Below are 18165 nucleotides of genomic sequence, written 5' to 3'. Positions count from 1 at the left end.
CTCCTCTGAAGAGCCCCAAGCTCCCAACATCAAATTAAAAATATATTTAAAAAAAAAATATATATATGTATATGTATTTAAAAAAAACCTATAAAAAATAACCTGCAAACCCCAAATTCTCTGAAAAATCCAAACCCATGGAATCACCCTCAGGGCAGGATCAGGGCAAGGGCAGGGGTGTGGAAAGAAAAAAAAAAAGCTGAATTTTAGATTTAAAACATCAGGGCAGTGTTTTTTTTTTTTTTTTCATCCTTTGCATAATTGGTGACCACAGATCATCCCCTGAAATGACCTAAATTTATCCCATCCGGGGGCTTTCCAAGCCCAGTTTGTTTTCTGAAATTTTGGTTTCAGTTTTGCCTTATTTATTTATTTATTTAATTAATTTATTTATTTTATTTTTTTCTGTCCTGGTGTCTTCCCCAGCTGAATTTTGGTTTTAAAATGTTGATTTGGGAGCGAAATGGAGAGTTCACCTGGGGCTGCCTCGCTCTGGTTCCGAGTCTGAGTCGATGAAAATGAGATTTCACTGGAGATTTCCTCGGGAAAAGGGAACCGAGGCACCAAACGGCTGCGAAAATGACAAAGGAAGGCAAAAAAACGCTCAGGAAAAAATCAGGTGAAATGACACTTGGGATCAGGAGGGATTTCCCTGTGCAATCAGGAATTTCCACATGGAATTAGGAGGAATTTTCCTGTGGAATCGGGAGGAATTTTCCTACAGGATCAGGGGGGATTTCCTCACGGGGTCAGGAATTTCCTTTTGGAATCAGGAAGAATTTTCCAATGGAATCAGGAATTTCCTCATGGAATCAGCAGGAATTTCCTCTTGGAATCAGGAGGAATTTCCCCATGGGATCAGGAGGAATTTTCCTGTAGGATCAAGAGGAATTTCCCTATGGAATCAGGAGGAAATTCCTCATGGAATCAGGAATTTCCTTTTGGAATCAGCAGGAATTTTCCTATGGGATCAAGAGGAATTTCCTGTGGAATCAGCAGGAATTTCCCCATAGAACTAGGAGGAAAATCCTCATGGAATCAGCAGGAATTTTCCCATGGAATCAGGAGGAATTTCCTATGGAATTAGCAGGATTTTTCCTATGGAATCAGGAATTTCCTCATGGAATCAACAGGAATTTTCCCATGAGAAAATTTTCCCCAGGCTCCATCCCACCAGAACCAGCCCCACATCCTTTGGAAAACTCCCACTTTTCCCCTCATCACCAACATTCCAAAACAACAATCCCAATTTTATGATCCAGCCAAGACCAACCTCACCCTGCCGAGCTCCTGGAAGCCACTGGGGGTTTTTTTATCATTTTTAATCCCAAGGAATTTCCTTTTTTTAACGTTGCCCAAGCCAGGAAACCGCCTATCTATGGCCAGCAGTGACCAAAATTTGGTTTTCCTGGAATTTTCCCCCCATTTCCCTCCCCACACCCACACACTTTAGGCTTTTTAGGATCCTGCAGTGTAATTTTTTGCATTTCCAGCCTGCCCCTGTGGCTTGCAGAGGCTCCACTTCTGCCCAGTCATCATCTGGAGGGAACAGCAGCTTGTGCAACGCTCCCTTCCCCCTTTTTTTGGGGCCACCACCCAAAAAACACCCCACAAACAGCGGGAATGGGAGCAAACCCAGCAAATATGGGACAAAAAACCACAAAAAAACACCCCAAAACTTTCAATTTCCAAAGACACAGCCCCAAAACCAGAAGGGCCAAAAGGCACCGCTGTGGTTTCCACTTTGCTGGAGTCAAAATTGCTTTTTTTGTTAAAAATGTGGGATCTGGGGCCCTTCTCTTCCCCTGCACCCCGGATTAAAAGCAGCTGACTGATCCACAGGGCTCTCCCATGGATTCCTCAAATATTTCCTGCCCACACCAAGGGATGTTTTCATTGTAAGGTGAAAGAAAATTGGGTGGAAAAAGGAGATTTTGGCGAGTTCTGATGTCACCCAGAAAAATTCCTTCTTTGTCGCTGCTGGAATTCTCTGCCCCTTTTTTTCCCCTTCAGTTCTGCATCTCCTCGAGTTTCTCAGCACAGCAAATCCATTAAAAATTTCCCATCCGTGCCATAAATTGCATTAATTACAATAATTAAACGGCACAAAGGGCGTTGTGGCTGTGACCTCGATGTTCACTGTCGCCGGGGGTATTTGGAGCTTCTAAAAATCACAAATATTATTTTTATTTCGAAAAAAAAAACCCAAAAAAAACTCCTGAGCTGATAAAACAAAGCCTCCGGTCTTGTCTTACTTTGCACTTATTAATTTGGGGAGTTTGTTTGCGATTTAAATATTCTTTAGATGACAAAGAAGCAGCAAAATGTGTCAAAATGGCACAGGTGGAAATGGCTGAAGTGACACTGGCGTGCGTGGGAGAAGCTGTGGTGGCACATTTTTGTTCCTTCGCCTAAAAATGAGTTTATTTCCAGAGGAATAGCAAAAAAAAAGAGTTTATTTCCAGAGGAATAGCCTGAAAATGAGTTTATTTCCAGAGGAATAGCCTGAAAATGAGTTTATTTCCAGAGGAATAGCCTGAAAATGAGTTTATTTCCAGAGGAATAGCCCAAAAATGAGTTTATTTCCAGAGGAATATCCCAGCAGGATCGGTCAGGGGCGTCACTTTGGGATCATTTTGGGATTCAGGCTGTGTTTTATCTGGAAAAACCAGATTTTTTTTTTTTTTTAATATATTTTTTGCTGATTTCTGACCTTTCCCAGCAGCAAAATCGCATCTTCCCAGCCCAGCAAGGAATTCCAGCGGCTCAAGGACAAGCAGGATCAGGTCCCAGCACAGGGCTGGGGAAGCCACATTACAAAACTATTTCAAATTCCTTCAAAACGATTCCAAATTCCTTCGAGGACTTTTTCAAAGGTGTTCCCAAACAAATGCGAATTATTCGGCTGACAAAGGCTTATCTCGGCAGCCCCCGCGCTTTTGTTATCATCTCCCGCGGTGAATTTTGGAAGCGGCTGCGAATATGGGCACAGCTGATTGTGTTTGCACAGCTTTGAAAATACCGCGCTTAAAAAAAAAAAAAAAAAAACAAAAAAAAGAAGAAAAGAAAAGAAAGAAAAAGAAAGAAAAAGAAAAAAAAGGGGGAAATTGGGGGGAAAAAAAGAAAAAATTGGGGAAAAAATTAAGAAAAAATTAAGAAAAAATTAAGAAAAAATTAAGAAAAAATTAAGAAAAAATGGAAAAAGGGAGAAAAAGGGAAAAAATTAAGTGAAGAAAAAAAGGAAAAAATGGGGGGAAAAAGAAACTATGAAAAAAGACAAAAAAATTTAAAAAGAAAAAATGGGGGAAAAGAAAAAATAAAAAAAAAGGGGGAAAATGGAAAAAATTTTAAAAATTTAAAAATAGAGAAAAAGGGAAAAATAAAAAAAAGAAAAATGGGAAAAACATTTAAAAATTAAAAATTGGGAAAAAGTAAAAAATAAAAATGGAAAAAATTTAAAAATAGAGAAAAAAGGGGAAAAATTAAAAAAAGAAAAATGGGGAAAAATTAAAAATAAAAATTGGGAAAAAATTAAAAATTAAAAAATGGGAAAAAATAAAAAATAAAAAAGGAAAAAAGGGGGAAATGGGAAAAAAATTAAAAATAAAAAAAAGAAACATACGAAAAAAGAAAAAATGGGGGAAAAAAGAAAAAAAAAAGTTACACAATTCAACACTGAAAAAAACTTCAAGCGTCCGGGATTGACAGCCGCCTGGGAGCGGGGAGATGAGGGGGATGCGGCGGTGTCCCCGCGGTGTCCCCTCGGTGTCCCCCCCCAACATGGCAGCAGCGCCCGCCGCGCCCCACGTGCGCCCGTCCCGCCGGCGCGCCCCTGGCCCCGCCCCTCCGCGGCGCTCAGCGCTCCGATTGGTGCGCAATGCCATAACCACGCCCCCCAACTCGGCGGGCGCGGCGGTTCCGCTCGCTGATTGGCTGCGGCGCGGTGAGGCCACGCCCCCTCTCCTCCCGGCGCTCGGGGCCGCGGCGGGAGCGCCGCCAGTTCCCGGTGGCCGCGGCGGGGCCGGGGTGGCTGCGGGCCTCGCTCCGCCCGCGGTGTCCCCGCGCTGTCCCCTCCCTGTCCCCGCGGTGTCCCCGCAGTGTCCCCGCACCTCCCCATGGAGCTGCTGTGCGCGGAGTCCGCGCCCCGCGCCCCCCGCGCCGCGCGGGACCCGCATCTGCTGCGGGACCGGCGGGTGCTGCAGAACCTGCTGAGCCTGGAGGAGCGCTACAGCCCCCGCGTGTCCTACTTCCAGTGCGTGCAGCGCGACATCCAGCCCTACATGCGGAAGATGTTGGCCTTCTGGATGCTGGAGGTACCGAAAATGTTCCCCAAAACCAAAACCCCGCGTGCACCGGGGGACAACCGGGGGACAACCGGCGCTGATGTCTCCGGTGTCAGGCGGAGGGGATGGAGGGTTTGGCTGTGCCAAACTTGGGATTCCCCCATGCGGGAGCCACCCCCGAGCCCAAAAGCAGCGGGTGAGAGACCCCCAAAAAAGGGAGAGATCCCCCCCGGGGGCTCCGAACTGGTTCAAGGGGGAGATAATAACGCTACTGCCGACTTCCCTAATTTAAAAATGAATCTGTCTCTCTGCGGGATGGATTTCGGGGTGGGGGGGATCTCCTGGTGGGAGGATTCTCAATAAATGACAATTCCGCAGGGCTGGGTCCTGCCTGTCCCCGGCCGGTGCTGCGGGAAGCTCTTCCAAAAAAATAAAGAATATTTAAATTTAAAGGGTTTTTTTTTCCCCCCACTCTGCTGTCGCTCTGTTCCCCTTTTCGAGGAGGGTCGGTAGATGAACGCCGCTTTGGGGTCGGCTCCTGTGCAGCCCCAAAGGCAGCGAGGTGACACTGGCGGGTGTCACCACCCGCGTGTCACTGTCCCCATGGCAGGAGGAGGAGGGCGGCGTTCTCTGCAGAGCGAGGAGAAACCGCAATATCTTCATGGCTGTGTCGAAAGAAGGAAGTTCAGTGTGACAAGCGCTGCGGGGCTGGAATTTGGAGCTGCCGGACTCTGCCGGTGCCCCAGGGAGGGACTTTGGGGACATTATTGGGGTGCTCCAGGTGGAATTACCAGCCCTGGATCCTTCTCTGCACCCTCCAGCTGGAGCTGCTGCTTTGCTCCCCAACTCCCCGGGGCATCCCCAGCAGGGCACAGCACAAACCGGGAAAATTCGGATTTATCCCTGCTCTCCTTGCTGCTGCTCTCCACAGGAAGGTGAAGCCTCAGTGTGACAGCCCGGGGGCGATGCCTGCAGCTCCTTCCCTGCCGAGTGTGAAACAGCAGCTCTGGAGCTGTGCTGAGCTCTTTTCTCTCACCAAAACTTCCTTTTCTCTTTTCTTTCTCTCCTCTCTGCCAGGTGTGCGAGGAGCAGAAGTGTGAGGAGGAGGTGTTCCCGCTGGCCATGAACTACGTGGATCGGTACCTGTCCTCGGTGGCCGTGCAGAAGAGCCACCTGCAGCTGCTGGGAGCTGTGTGCATGCTGCTGGCCTCCAAGCTGAGGGAAACCATGCCCCTGACCGTGGAGAAGCTCTGCATCTACACCGACAACTCCATCACCCCCCAGGAGCTGCTGGTAACCCCTGGGCCCCCTCAGCTCCTGCCTGGCATCTCCTGCTCCCATCCCTCTGCATTCCCCTCCTCCTTGGTGGAGGATTTTCCATCCTCCCTGTGCTGGGCAGCAGAATTGTCCCCTCAGTTGTCCTCTCCTGGTTGGGGATGGAGTTTCATGTGCCAGCACTGAGCTGTCACTCTGAGTTGTCACTCTGAGTTGTCACCCTGGCCTGTCACTCCTCTGGGCTGTCACTCCAGTCACATCTCCAAGGTTCCAAGCTCTGGGAACCTCCCAGTGCCCCCTCCCAGTGCCCAGCTCCTGCCTGGCATCTCCTGATCCTGCTCTGCTGCTCCCATCCCTCTGCATTTCCCTCCTCCCTGCTGAAGGTTTTTCCATCCTCCCCATGCTGGGCAGCAGAATTGTCCCCTCAGTTGTCCCCTCCTGGTTGGGGATGAAGTTTCCTCCCCGTGCTGGGCAGCAAAATTGTCCTCTCCTGGTTGGGGATGAAGTTTCCAGTGCCAGCACCGGGCTGTCACTCTGGGCTGTCACTCCAGTCACATCTCCAAGGTTCCAAGCTCTGGGAACCTCCCTGTGCCCCCTCAGCTCCTGCCTGGCATCTCCTGATCGTGCTCTGCTGCTCCCATCCCTCTGCAATCCCCTCCTCCCTGGTGGAGGATTTTCCATCCTCCCTGTGCTGGGCAGCAGAATTGTCCCCTCAGTTGTCCATTCCTGGTTGGGGATGAAGTTTCTTCCCCGTGCTGAGCAGCAGAATTGTCCTCTGCTGGTTGGGGATGGAGTTTCCAGTGCCAGCACCAGGCTGTCACCCTGGGCTGTCACTCCAGTGACATCTCCAAGGTTCCAAGCTCTGGGAACCTCCCAGTGCCCCCTCCCAGTGCCCAGCTCCTGCCTGGCATCTCCTGATCCTGCTCTGCTGATCCCATCCCTCTGCATTCCCCCCCTCCTTGGTGGAGGTTTTTCCATCCTCTCCATGCTGGGCAGCAGAATTGTCCCCTCAGTTGTCCCCTCCTGGTTGGGGATGAAGTTTCCTCCCCGTGCTGGGCAGCAAAATTGTCCTCTCCTGGTTGGGGATGAAGTTTCCAGTGCCAGCACTGAGCTGTCACTCTGAGTTGTCACCCTGGGTTGTCACTCCAGTCACATCTCCAAGGTTCCAAGCTCTGGGAACCTCCCAGTGCCCCCTCAGCCCCTGCCTGGCATCTCCTGCTTCCATCCCTCTGCATTCCCCTCCTCCCTGGTGGAGTTTTTTCCATCCTTTCCGTGCTGGGCAGCAAAATTGTCCCCTCAGTTGTCCCCTCCTGGTTGGGGATGAAGTTTCCAGTGCCAGCACTGAGCTGTCACTCTGGGCTGTCACTCCAGTGACATCTCCAAGGTTCCAAGCTCTGGGAACCTCCCAGTGCCCCCTCAGCTCCTGCCTGGCATCTCCTGATCCAGCAAAAATCGGATTTTAGGTGCAGAGTGAAGCAGCCAAACGGGTGTGAGGGGTTTGTCAGCTGCCCCAGGGTGGTGGGGATGAGTGGAATTCCTGCTCTGCCCCTCCGTTTCTCATCCCACATCCTTCCCAGGCTCTGAAAGGCCAAACCTTTCTGGTGGTGTGTGATAAGAGCTCAGCCTCAGCCAGCAGGGAGGAAATGGGAGAAAAACCCTTTTTTGGGGCCTCAGGAGGGAAGGGTGAGCTCCCCTTGCTGCCTGAACATCCCCAGAGCTTCTTGGGGTTACTCATCACCCAACTCGGCTGTTTTTGGGGTGCCTGATCTGAGTGGGACCCACAGAACTTTCGGGGAACTGCAGAGCTCTGAGCTGAACCTGGTTTTTCCCAAGGCTGGGGAAAATCCCCTCCCCTCCAGAGCCCTGAACTCATTAGTGGGTGGTGATTGCCTTAATTAACCCCCCGGGAGCTGATGAGTGTGGGATGGGAATGGATGCCGAGCCTTGCCCCCAGGTGGGTTTTAATTCTGATTTTTGGTGAGGATTTGCTGGTCCCAGGGGTTAATTCCTGCTCATCTTCCCTGCTCCTCCCACTCCTGGAATTCTGGAATTCTGGGATTCTGGGATTCTCCTTCCCCCCAGGATCCCTGAGTTGCTCTTGCATGCTTTGTGATGTCGATATGCATGAAAATTGTTTTATTTTGGGGGTCAAAAGTTGCTTTTTTTTTTTTTTTTTTGGCTTTTCCAAACAAACTGGGTCCTTTTCTTCTTTCCTGGTGGGAATGTGAGCACTCAGCAGAGGGAGGGAAACTGAGGCACTGGGAGATCCCTGAGTGTGGAGAGTCCTGAATTTCCATGGATTTTAACCCTTTTTTGGAGCTCATCCTGCTCTGATAAAGAGAATATCCAAGCATCTGAAGGATTCACCCTCACTGAGGGAGTTAAATCTGAATTACCACACCCCAGAGCTGCTGCTTCCCTCCCCTGCTCCAGTAAAGAGGGAATATCCAGGGATCTGTGAGGGATTCCCCCTGGCTGAGGGAATTAAATCTGAATTAACTCCATGGACAGTCCTCTGGCCTGAATTTCCATGGATTTTAACCCTTTTTGGGGCTCATCCTGCTCCAGTAAAGAGAGAATATCCAGGGATCTGTGAGGGATTCCCTCTGGCTGAGGGAGTTAAATCTGAATTAACTCCATGGACAGTCCTCTGGCCTGGATTTCCATGGATTTTAACCCTTTTTGGAGCTCATCCTGCTCCAGTAAAGAGAGAATATCCAAGGATCTGAAGGATTTGTCCTCCCTGAGGGAGTTAAATCTGAATTAACTCCATGGACAGTCCTCTGGCCTGGATTTCCATGGATTTTAACCCTTTTTGGGGCTCATCCTGCTCCAGTAAAGACAGAATATCCAGGGATCTGAAGGATTCACCCTCCCTGAGGGAGTTAAATCTGAATTACCACACCCCAGAGCTGCTGCTTCCCCCTCTGTGCTCATCCCCTGCTCTTTCCCAACCCCCTGGAAGAGGGTGGGGAGAGCAGGGCCAGGGGACAATGGGGCATCCTGGTGGCCCGGGGCCATCCCAGCAGGAAGCTGGCTGACATTCCCGGGGCTCTGCTTCCTCCTCCTCCTCCTCCTCCTCCTCCTGGGGCAGGGATGCTTGGCAGCAGCTCAGCCCTTCAGAAAGGACGCAGAACCTCGCTGGAGTTATTCTGGGGGAGAAGGAAATGATGCAAGGAGGGATTTCTCCATTTGGAGGAAGTTGGATTTCCGTCCAGGCCGTTCCCTAACCCACCTTGGTATTTTTTTTTTTTTTAAATTTAATTTTTTTTTTTAATTTAATTCTTTTTTTTTTTTTTTTCTTCATAAAGATTTTTCTGGCCTGGCTGAGAAGGGGGTTCAGCTGCTCAGAGCTTGGGGAGAGCAGCTGGAAATCAGCCCCATCCTCCTGCTTTGGCAGCAGAGGCTGCCCCGAGCTCTGTCCTGGGGGTTGGGGACAATCCCTGGGTGTAGGGACAAATCCCTGGGCCTGGGTCCCCGGGCCTGGGGACGATCCCTGGCTGTGGGCCTGGGGACAAATCCCCGGGTGTGAGGACAAATCCCTGTGGACAAATCCCTGGGTGTGGGGACAAATCCCTGTGGACAAATCCCTGGGTGTGGAGACAAATCTCTGGGGACAATTCCTGGGTGTGGGGACAATCTCTGGGGACAATTCCTTGGGCCTGGGGACAATTCCCTGGGTGTAGGAACAGTCCCTGGGTGTGGGGACAAATCCCTGGGCATGGGGACAATCCCTGGGGACAATTCCCTGGGCCTGGGGACAATCCCTGGGTGTAGGGACAAATCCCTGGGGACAATTCCCTGGGCCTGGGGACAATCCCTGGGTGTAGGGACAAATCCCTGGGGACAATTCCCTGGGCCTGGGGACAATCCCTGGGTGTGAGGACAAATCCCTGGGTGTGGGGACAAATTCCTGGCTGTGGGGACAGTCCCTGGGCCTGGGGACAATCCCTGGGGACAATTCCCTGGGCCTGGGGACAAATCCCCAGGCTTGGGGACAATCCCTGGGTGTGGGGACAAATCCCTGGCTGTAGGAACAATCCCTGGGGACAATTCCCTGGGCCTGGGGACAATTCCCTGAGTGTAGGAACAGTCCCTGGGGACAATTCCCTGGGCCTGGGGACAATTCCCTGAGTGTAGGAACAGTCCCTGGGTGTGGGGACAAATCCCTGGGTATGGGGACAATCCCTGGGCCTGGGGACAATTCCCTGGGCCTGGGGACAGTGGCACCTGCAGCTGGCACTGCTGAGGAGCCAGAGCTGGTCAGTGGGGCAGGATCCAGCCCTGGGGACAGTGTCCCAGCCCTGAGGGTGGCAGCGGCTCTTGGCCAGGGCTGGGAGCTCCCCGTGGCCTCAGGGAGCCTTTGGGCTCTGCTGGGTGAGGAGACAGCTCCAGATCCCTTCCCAAGAACCTGGAGCAGCTTTCCCAACCCTCTGAATCCCCCAGGTGGGGACAGAGCTGTCCCCTGTGTGTCCCACTCAGGACATGTCCTTCCTCCTTGTCCCAGGCCTCATCTTCCTCCTCTGTGACTCTGTTTTCCAGAGCTCCTTTTTGCTGGGATCCCGTGGGTTTGGATTAAAAAGCAGATCCTGGCAGGGGGAGGCAGGAATGACTTCCTGAGGGAAAAGGGGAGGCTGGGAGGTGCCAGCTTGGTGCCAGGGCGGGTTTGGGGCAGCTTGGGCAATTCTGCTCATTTCAGCAACTCAGGGCGGGTTTGTGGTGTCAGGGGAAGGGGGGAAGGGGGGAAAAACAGGAAAAAAAAAGGGGGAAATGAAGATGTGAGCTTAGAAAGAAAGGCACGTCCCCAAATCCCTCTGGGCTGCAGCTCCTCCCTCTGTGTGGTGCTGGCTGGAATCCTGAATTTTGGGAGAAAAGGGGATTTGTGCTGGGCAGGGTGAGGCCCTGAACCTGACCTGAGCTCTGGGGGCTCAGCCTCTGCTCCTGGGGGGGTTTCTTCTCCCAGCAGGGCCCCTGTCCCCTGTCCTGTCACCGTCCCCTGTCCTGCCACTGTCCCCTGTCCCGGGGACACCCTCAGGCCTTTCTGAACCCCTCACCCAAATCTGTTCCTGGTGAAGAAAAAAGAGGCTGGAAAACCCCTCCTGGTGGGATATGGGGCTGGGGAAAGGGAAGGGGCTGACGCTGGGAGGACACAGCTCTGTGCCACCCTCAGAGGGGACAGCAGTGACATCCCAGCGAGGCCTCCACGTCTGTGCCCCCCCAGTTGGGTTCAGCTGGGATTTGAGGGCAGGGATCCCAAATTTCGTGCTGGGGCTCTCCTTGTGTTCTCCTTGGACCTGCTGGGGGACGGCTCTGCCAAGGTTTGTCCCTGTCCCCATCCCTGGCAGGGCCAGGAGGGGCTCAGGAGGTTTGGGAGCAGCTGAAGGAGGCTCCCAACCTTCCACCATCTGCTCCCAGCCTGCCTGGCTCCTGCACACCCCAAAAAAACCTGCTGGGATTTTGGAGGGAGCAGCCCAGGCTGGGATGGAGGCGTTGGGAAACCCCTGAGGGTGTTGGTGTGGCTGATCAGGGCTGGGGATGCTCCCAGCACACCTGGAGGCTTTCTTGCTGGAGAAAAGGGAAATTTTCTGCCTCAAAACAAACCAAAAAAAGCATTCCCAGCCTGAGATTTCCCTCCTGCCCTGAGCTGGGAGCCTGGACAACAGCCTGGCCCCTTGGGAGTGGGGAAGGGATTGGGAATGGTGTCCCTGCTGTCCCTTTCCCTTTGTCCCTGCCATGGATTTCCCTCTGTCCCTGCTCTGCTTTTCCCCCCTGGGCTCTCCCAGCCCTTTGCAAAGTGAGGACTGTCCATGGCTAATCCCTGGAAAGGAAAATCCACATTTTTTTCTCTCTCCTCCTCTCCCTGTTCCTGGCTCTGAGGAACGGGGACAGCGTGGGGACAACCCCTGTGCCCTTCCCCGATCCATCCCATAACCTCCTGTCCTCGCTCACCCCACAGAACTGGGAGCTGCTGGTCCTGGAGAAGCTCAAGTGGGACCTGGTGTCGGTGATTGCCAACGATTTCCTGCCCCACATCCTGCACCAGCTGCCGCTGCCCCTGGACAAGGTGGAGCTGGTGAAGAAACACGCCCAGACCTTCATCGCCCTGTGTGCCACAGGTGGGTGCTGGGCTGGGGACACCTGGCACGGCCCCAGGCTGTTTTTGGGAACTGGGTGCCTGCCTGTGGGGATCCAGAGCTTCCCTCTGGCTGCCGTGGGACCCTGGCAGGGGTCAGGAACCCCCCTGGACAGAGCCCCCAGAGACACTGGCTGTGATCTCTGTCCATGGAAAAGAGTTTTCAATCTTACAGGATGAATTACCAGCTCTGAGTGTTTGATATCAGTAATAATTAAGTGTGGCACGAGTGCAAAAGTAAAATTTTAGGATTCTAGATGAGGGGTCCAAAGGGGACAAGATGGAGGAAATTGGGTGTGCCTTGTCCTTTTTCTCCTTCTTCATGCCCTCCATGTTTCACTGTGGTGTTGGCATTTTTCTGTTGGTTCAGGCTGGGGACACACTGTCCAACGTAGGTGACAGATATTGGCACGTTATTGTAAATCCAGCACAGGTGGTTTCTGGTATTTAATGTTTGTACCATCCCACTGAGGGCAGAGCCCCACACGCTGCCCTGCAGGACAGAGCTGCGGCAGGGCAGCAGAACATGTTAGAGATAAACAGAATAAACAACCTTGAAACAGCACAGATGAATTATGGCTTTTTTGGCAGCGGGGCTGAAAGACAGAGACTTTCTACATTTTGGGATCATCAATAGCACAAATTCTGACCCCTGCTTTGTTGCAGGCAGAGCCCTTCGAGGTGGGGCAGTACTCCTGAGGGCTCTGAGGTGCCAGGAGAGCAGGGACATGTGCCAGCCTTTGCTGTGCCTGTTGAATCCCCACTTTTCTCGGCCTCTCCCTCAGTCTCTGCAGCCAGCTCATCCCAGAACCCCTCCTGGAGTCCTGGCCCCGCTGCCCAGCCCCTCCAGCGTGGTTCTGCTGCCAAACCCCCGTTCCCCAGGGCAGCTGCACCCCGCTAACATCTCCTTCCCGCAGATGACACCTTCGTGATGTACCCCCCGTCCATGATCGCCACCGGCAGCATCGGCGCCGCCATCCACGGCCTCAGCCTGCCCGGCAGCGGCGACGCCGTCACCGAGCTGCTGGCCGGGACCACGGGCACCGAGGTGGTGAGTGGGCACGGGGCTGCACGGGGCTGGCAGCCTCCTGCGAGGAGCAGGAGGAGGTTTCCACCAGGGTGGGACAGCTGTGGGGTCTGTGCCGCTGGAGATGGTCCAGCCACGCCTGGGGGTGTCACCTGTGTCACCTGCTCCAGGTGTGAGGGGATGGAGTGGTCGTGGTGGTGGAGAGCTGGGGAGGGACTGGTCATGGTGGTGGAGAGCCCAGGGATGGTCTGGCCATGGTGATGGTCAGCCCAGGATGGTCTGGTCATGGTGATGGTCAGCCCAGGGATGCAGGGATGGTCTGGCCGTGGTGATGGAGAGCTGGAGATGGACTGGTCGTGGTGGTGGAGAGCTGGGGATGGGCTGGTCATGGTGGTGGAGAGCTGGGGATGGACTGGTCGTGGTGGTGGAGAGCTGGGGATGGACTGGTCCTGGTGGTGGAGAGCTGGGGATGGTCTGGTCCTGGTGGTGGAGAGCTGGGGATGGACTGGTTGTGGTGATGGTCAGCCCAGGGATGGACTGGTCATGGTGATGGTCAGCCCAGGATGGACTGGCTGTGGTGATGGTCAACCCAGGGATGGTGATGGAGAGCCTGGGATGGTCTGGCTGTGGTGATGGTCAGCCCAGGATGGTCTGGGTGTGGTGATGGTCAGCCCAGGGATGCAGGGATGGTCTGGCCGTGGTGATGGTCAGCCCAGGGATGGACTGGCTGTGGTGATGGTCAGCCCAGGATGGTCTGGCCATGGTGATGGTCAGCCCAGGATGGTCTGGCCATGGTGATGGTCAGCCCAGGATGGTCTGGCCGTGGTGATGGTCAGCCCAGGATGGTCTGGCCATGGTGATGGTCAGCCTAGGGATGGTCTGGTCATGGTGATGGTCAGCCCAGGGATGGTCTGGCTGTGCTGATGGTCAGCCCAGGATGGTCTGGCCATGGTGATGGTCAGCCCAGGGATGGTCTGGTCGTGGTGATGGTCACCCCAGGATGGTCTGGCTGTGCTGATGGTCAGCCCAGGGATGTGGGCACAGGGATGGACTCCAGAGGGCCCTTCCAGCCACAGCTCCTGTGGGATTCTGTGGAATTGTGCTGTTCAAACGGTGCTGCCCCGCTTTGAGGCTGTGGGGTGATCCCAAAGCCAGCCCCGGGCAGGGCGGGGTGGCTGCAGAGCCTTTGAAATGCCACACAAAGGGCAGGATCTGTTCCCTGCCCGGGCAGGTGTTGGCAGGATCGGGTTCTCGGGGGACAGGGACACGTCAGGCTCCGCATCTGCTCCCCTCGGGGTCCGGTTGCAGGTGTCCTGGCTGGGGGAAAGGGGGTGGGACATGGAATCTGCCTGGTTTGGGGACACAGGATGGGGGCTGGGACATGGAATCTGCCCAGTTTGGGGACATGGAACCTGCCAGGTTTGGGGACACGGAATCTGCCCAGTTTGGGGACACAGGATGGGGGGTGGGACATGGAATCTGCCTGGTTTGGGGACACAGGATGGGGGGTGGGACATGGAATCTGCCTGGTTTGGGGACACAGGATGGGGGGGTGACCTGCCCAGTTTGGGGACACAGGATGGGGAGGTGGGACATGGAACCTGCCAGGTTTGGGGACACGGAATCTGCCCAGTTTGGGGACACAGGATGGGGGGTGGGACATGGAATCTGCCAGGTTTGGGGACACAGGATGGGGGGTTGGACACCCGGTTTGGGGACATCAGGATGGGGGGGCTGGGACATGAAACCTGCCAGGTTTGGGGACATGAAACCTGCCAAGTTTGGGGACACAGGATGGGGGGGTGACCTGCCAGGTTTGGGGACACAGGATAGGGGTTCTCCAGCCCCTCAGTGCCCTTGGAGCAGGGACAGGGATGCTGTGGGGCTCTCCAGGTCACTGCAATCAGGAGCTTTTCCTCTCCCCTTTGATCTCCTCCCCTGCCCAGGTCGGTTACAGTCCCCTGCCAGGACCTGCGGCAGGGTGGGGGTGGCTTTGTCCGGGGGGAGGCTCCCGGGCCGTTTGTGCAGATGGAATTTTTTTGTTCTCCGGAGCCTTTTTAAAGAGAGAATCAGTGCAGCCACCTGCTCCCAACCTGCTCCGGGAGGTCGGGGCTGTGCAGGGAACAGGTGGGAAGCAGGGAGGGCTCTGTGCAGGGAGAGGAGCTGAAATGGAGCCCAGCACCCTCCTGTCCCTCCCCGGCATCTGCTGTGCCCCCTGCCCACGTGTGGGGAGCCCCACAAACAGCTCCAGCCCAGGCAGGACCACGGCAGTTCCTCCTGGGATGGGAACAGAAAATTTGGGGATCCTGGGAGAGCATCCAGGGGATGGACAGACCCTGCCCAGGTGGGGATGGACAAACCCTGCCCAGGTGCCCCTGGGGATGGTCAGACCCTGCTCAGATGCCCTCAGGGATGGTCAGACCCTGCCCAGGTGGGGATGGTCAGACCCTGCCCAGGTGCCCCTGAGGATGGTCAGACCCTGCCCAGGTGTCCCCAGGGATGGTCAGACCCTGCTCAGATGCCCTCAGGGATGGTCAGACCCTGCCCAGGTGCCCCTGGGGATAGTCAGACCCTGCTCAGATGCCCTCAGGGATGGTCAGACCCTGCCCAGGTGCCCCTGGCAATGGTCAGCCCCTGCCCAGGTGCCCCTGGGGGTGGTCAGACCCTGCTCAGATGCCCTCAGGGATGGACAGACCCTGCCCAGGTGGGGATGGACAAACCCTGCCCAGGTGGGGATGGTCAGACCCTGCCCAGGTGCCCCTGGGGATGGTCAGACCCTGCCCAGGTGCCCCTGGGGATGGTCAGACCCTGCCCAGGTGCTCCCGGGGATGGTCAGACCCTGCTCAGATGCCCTCAGGGATGGTCAGACCCTGCCCAGGTGTCCCCAGGGATGGTCAGCCCCTGCCCAGGTGCCCTGGTGCTCGGTGCCAGGGCAGGAGGAGGCTGTGCTGACGGGAAGCCGGGCAAGGGGAGCTGGGTGAGGGGAGCTGGGCGTTGCTATTTTCTCTCACCACATCCTCTGTCGGTTTCTAAGAACCGCTGGCGGATTCCTGGTACGAGATTTCGGGGTGTGACAATGTCCCCTGTGGGGTGCAAACTGTCACCAGGCTGAGCCGGGCTGGGCTGTGCCCTCGGGGTGTCCGGGTGGGACTTTCCTCCTCTGTGGGGAAAAGCAGAGTGGGGTTTGCATTTCTGGGGCTGTTGGCAGCCCCCTGAGCCTTCCTGTGACCTGGGGGTGGCACAGAGGGGACAGGAGGGTGAAAACCTTGTGAGAAGCTCAGGAGCCACAGCAGGGTTGTCCCATCGTGGTGTGTGGGGTGGCTTTGGGGTCAGGGGGGTTCCTGCTGCCGTGGGAGCAGCCAGCAGAATTGCTGTGCCCAGCTCTGCTGCAGGGCCATCCCGAGCTCTGGGAGAGCTGGAGGGGGATCCGTGCTCCAAGGACAGGCAGGTTTTTGGGATCTGGGAAGTTTGGCCTGCCCTTGGCACGCTGCTGAAGGCACAGCCTGGCTCCAGGACTTTGGGAAGCTCTGCTGTGTGGGAACCCAGGGCTTCCCTCTGGCTGCCCTGGGACCCTGGCAGGGGTCAGGAACCCCCTGGACAGAGCCCCCAGAGACACTGGCTGTGATCTCTGCCCATGGAAAAGAGTTTTCAATCTTACAGGATGAATTACAAGCTTTAAGTGTTTGATAAGAGTAATAATTAAGTGTGACACAGGTGCAAAAGTAAAATTTTAGGATTCTAGATGAGGGGTCCAAAGGGGACAAGATGGAGGAAATTGGGTGTGCCTTGTCCTTTTTCTCCTTCTTCATGCCCTCCATGTTTCACTGTGGTGTTGGCATTTTTCTCTTGGTTCAGGCTGGGGACACACTGTCCAACGTAGGTGACAGATATTGGCACGTTATTGTAAATCCAGCACAGGTAGTTTGTGGTATTTAATGTTTGTACCATCCCACTGAGGGCAGAGCCCCACACGCTGCCCTGCAGGACAGAGCTGCGGCAGGGCAGCAGAACATGTTAGAGATAAACAGAATAAACAACCTTGAAACAGCACAGACCAATTATGGCTTCTGCTTTGGCAGCGGGGCTGACAGACAGAGACTTTCTACATTTCGGGATCATCAATACCCACAGATTCTGACACTGCTGGACACGGCATTCCTGCAGATCGGGGTGGAAAACCAGAGTGTGGGGCTTTCCCTGGGCAGGGAGAAGCTGATGGAGGAAATCTGCTTTTCCCTGGAGATGGTGCTGGGGGTCAGAGGTGCTCCTCGAGGAGCAGCAGCTGATTCCCCCCGTGTGTTCCCATTCCAGGACTGCCTGAAGGCGTGCCAGGAGCAGATCGAGGCGGCCTTAGCCGAGAGCCTGAAGCAGGCATCGCAATCCCAGCAGGAATTCAGCGCCAAGACGCCGGCCTACGGGGGCAGCCAGCCCACCAGCACCCCCACGGACGTCACCGACGTCAACCTGTGACCAACCTGTGTCCATCTGCCCCTCCCTGGGCACCCCCAGCTCGCTGCACCCCCTGCCCACCCAGCGCCTCCGAGGGTCCTGCCCTGCTGGGAACGCCAAGCTGGATCCGCTCGGGGGGTGCTGGCACGGGACAGAGCCTGGATGGAGCTGGAATTGTCCCTCTGTTGGTGTCCCCACCTCTCCGGGCTCTTCATGGCCGCTTCCAGCCCCGTGAGGGATGGGAATTCCAGAGGGATCCTGCAGGACCCGAATCCCGGGCCGGGAAGGAGCCCTGGGCTGGATTTTGCTGGTGGATGTGGGATTTTGGGGATTCGCTCCCCGTCCGTGCCTTAGGAGGAGTTCAGGGTCCCCTCGGCTGCTTCATTTGTTGTTCACTGCTGGGAAACTCCCGGGAAAAAAAAATCGGAATTTGTGGGAAAAATTCTCGCTCAGAGGTCTGAATACCTGGGAAAAATTCCTGCTCAGAGGTTGGGATTCCTGGGAAAATTCCTGCTCAGAGCGTGGAATTCTTGGGGAAAATTCCTGCTGAGAGCTTGGAATTCCTGGGGAAAATTCCTGCTTAGAGTTTGGGATTCCTGGGGAAAATTCCTGCTTAGAGCTTGGAATTCCCGGGAAAATTCCTACTCAGAGTTTGGAATTCCTGGGAAAAATTCCCACTCAGACCTCAGAATTCATGGGAAAAATTCCTGCTCAGAGCTTGGAATTCATGGGAAAAATTCCTGCTCAGAGCTTGGAATTTCTAGGAAAAATTCTTGCTCAGAGCTTGGAATTCCCAGGAAAAATTCCCGCTCAGACCTCGGAATTTCCAGGAAAAATTCCTGCTCAGAGTTTGCAATTCCTGGGAGAAAAATCCCGCAAAAAAATTGACATTCCCAAGAAAAATTCACACTCAAAGCTGGGAATTCCCAGGAGAAATTCCCGCTAGAGTTTGGAATTCCCGGGAAAAATTCCTGCTCAGACCTCGGAATTTTCGGGAA

General features: G+C 54.6%; 1 protein-coding gene across 1 annotated transcript; it reads left to right on the top strand.

Annotated features, from left to right (window-relative positions):
* Positions 1-3974: 3974 nt before the first annotated feature.
* On the top strand, positions 3975-17887 carry CCND3 (cyclin D3). The gene is made up of 6 exons (XM_072918713.1): positions 3975-4313; positions 5361-5576; positions 11515-11674; positions 12609-12742; positions 17030-17655; positions 17754-17887. Exons 1-5 carry the CDS (start codon positions 4116-4118, stop codon positions 17186-17188), a joined length of 867 nt encoding a protein of 288 aa, XP_072774814.1. The 5' UTR covers positions 3975-4115; the 3' UTR covers positions 17189-17655; positions 17754-17887.
* The last annotated feature ends 278 nt before the right edge of the window (positions 17888-18165 follow it).

The sequence above is a fragment of the Taeniopygia guttata genome, chromosome 26 (genome assembly GCF_048771995.1).
Source record: "Taeniopygia guttata chromosome 26, bTaeGut7.mat, whole genome shotgun sequence".
Classification (NCBI taxonomy): domain Eukaryota; kingdom Metazoa; phylum Chordata; class Aves; order Passeriformes; family Estrildidae; genus Taeniopygia; species Taeniopygia guttata.
The sequence above is the reverse complement of the archived record's forward strand: the minus strand, read 5'-3'. Positions and strand labels throughout refer to the sequence as shown.

Coding starts and splice junctions, on each gene's coding strand:
- CCND3 (XM_072918713.1), top strand. CDS start 4,116: ATGGAGCTGCTGTGCGCGGAGTCCGCGCCCCGCGCCCCCCGCGCCGCG. Junction 5,577..11,514: donor TCACCCCCCAGGAGCTGCTG/GTAACCCCTGGG, acceptor CTCACCCCACAG/AACTGGGAGCTGCTGGTCCT. Junction 12,743..17,029: donor GGACCACGGGCACCGAGGTG/GTGAGTGGGCAC, acceptor TTCCCATTCCAG/GACTGCCTGAAGGCGTGCCA.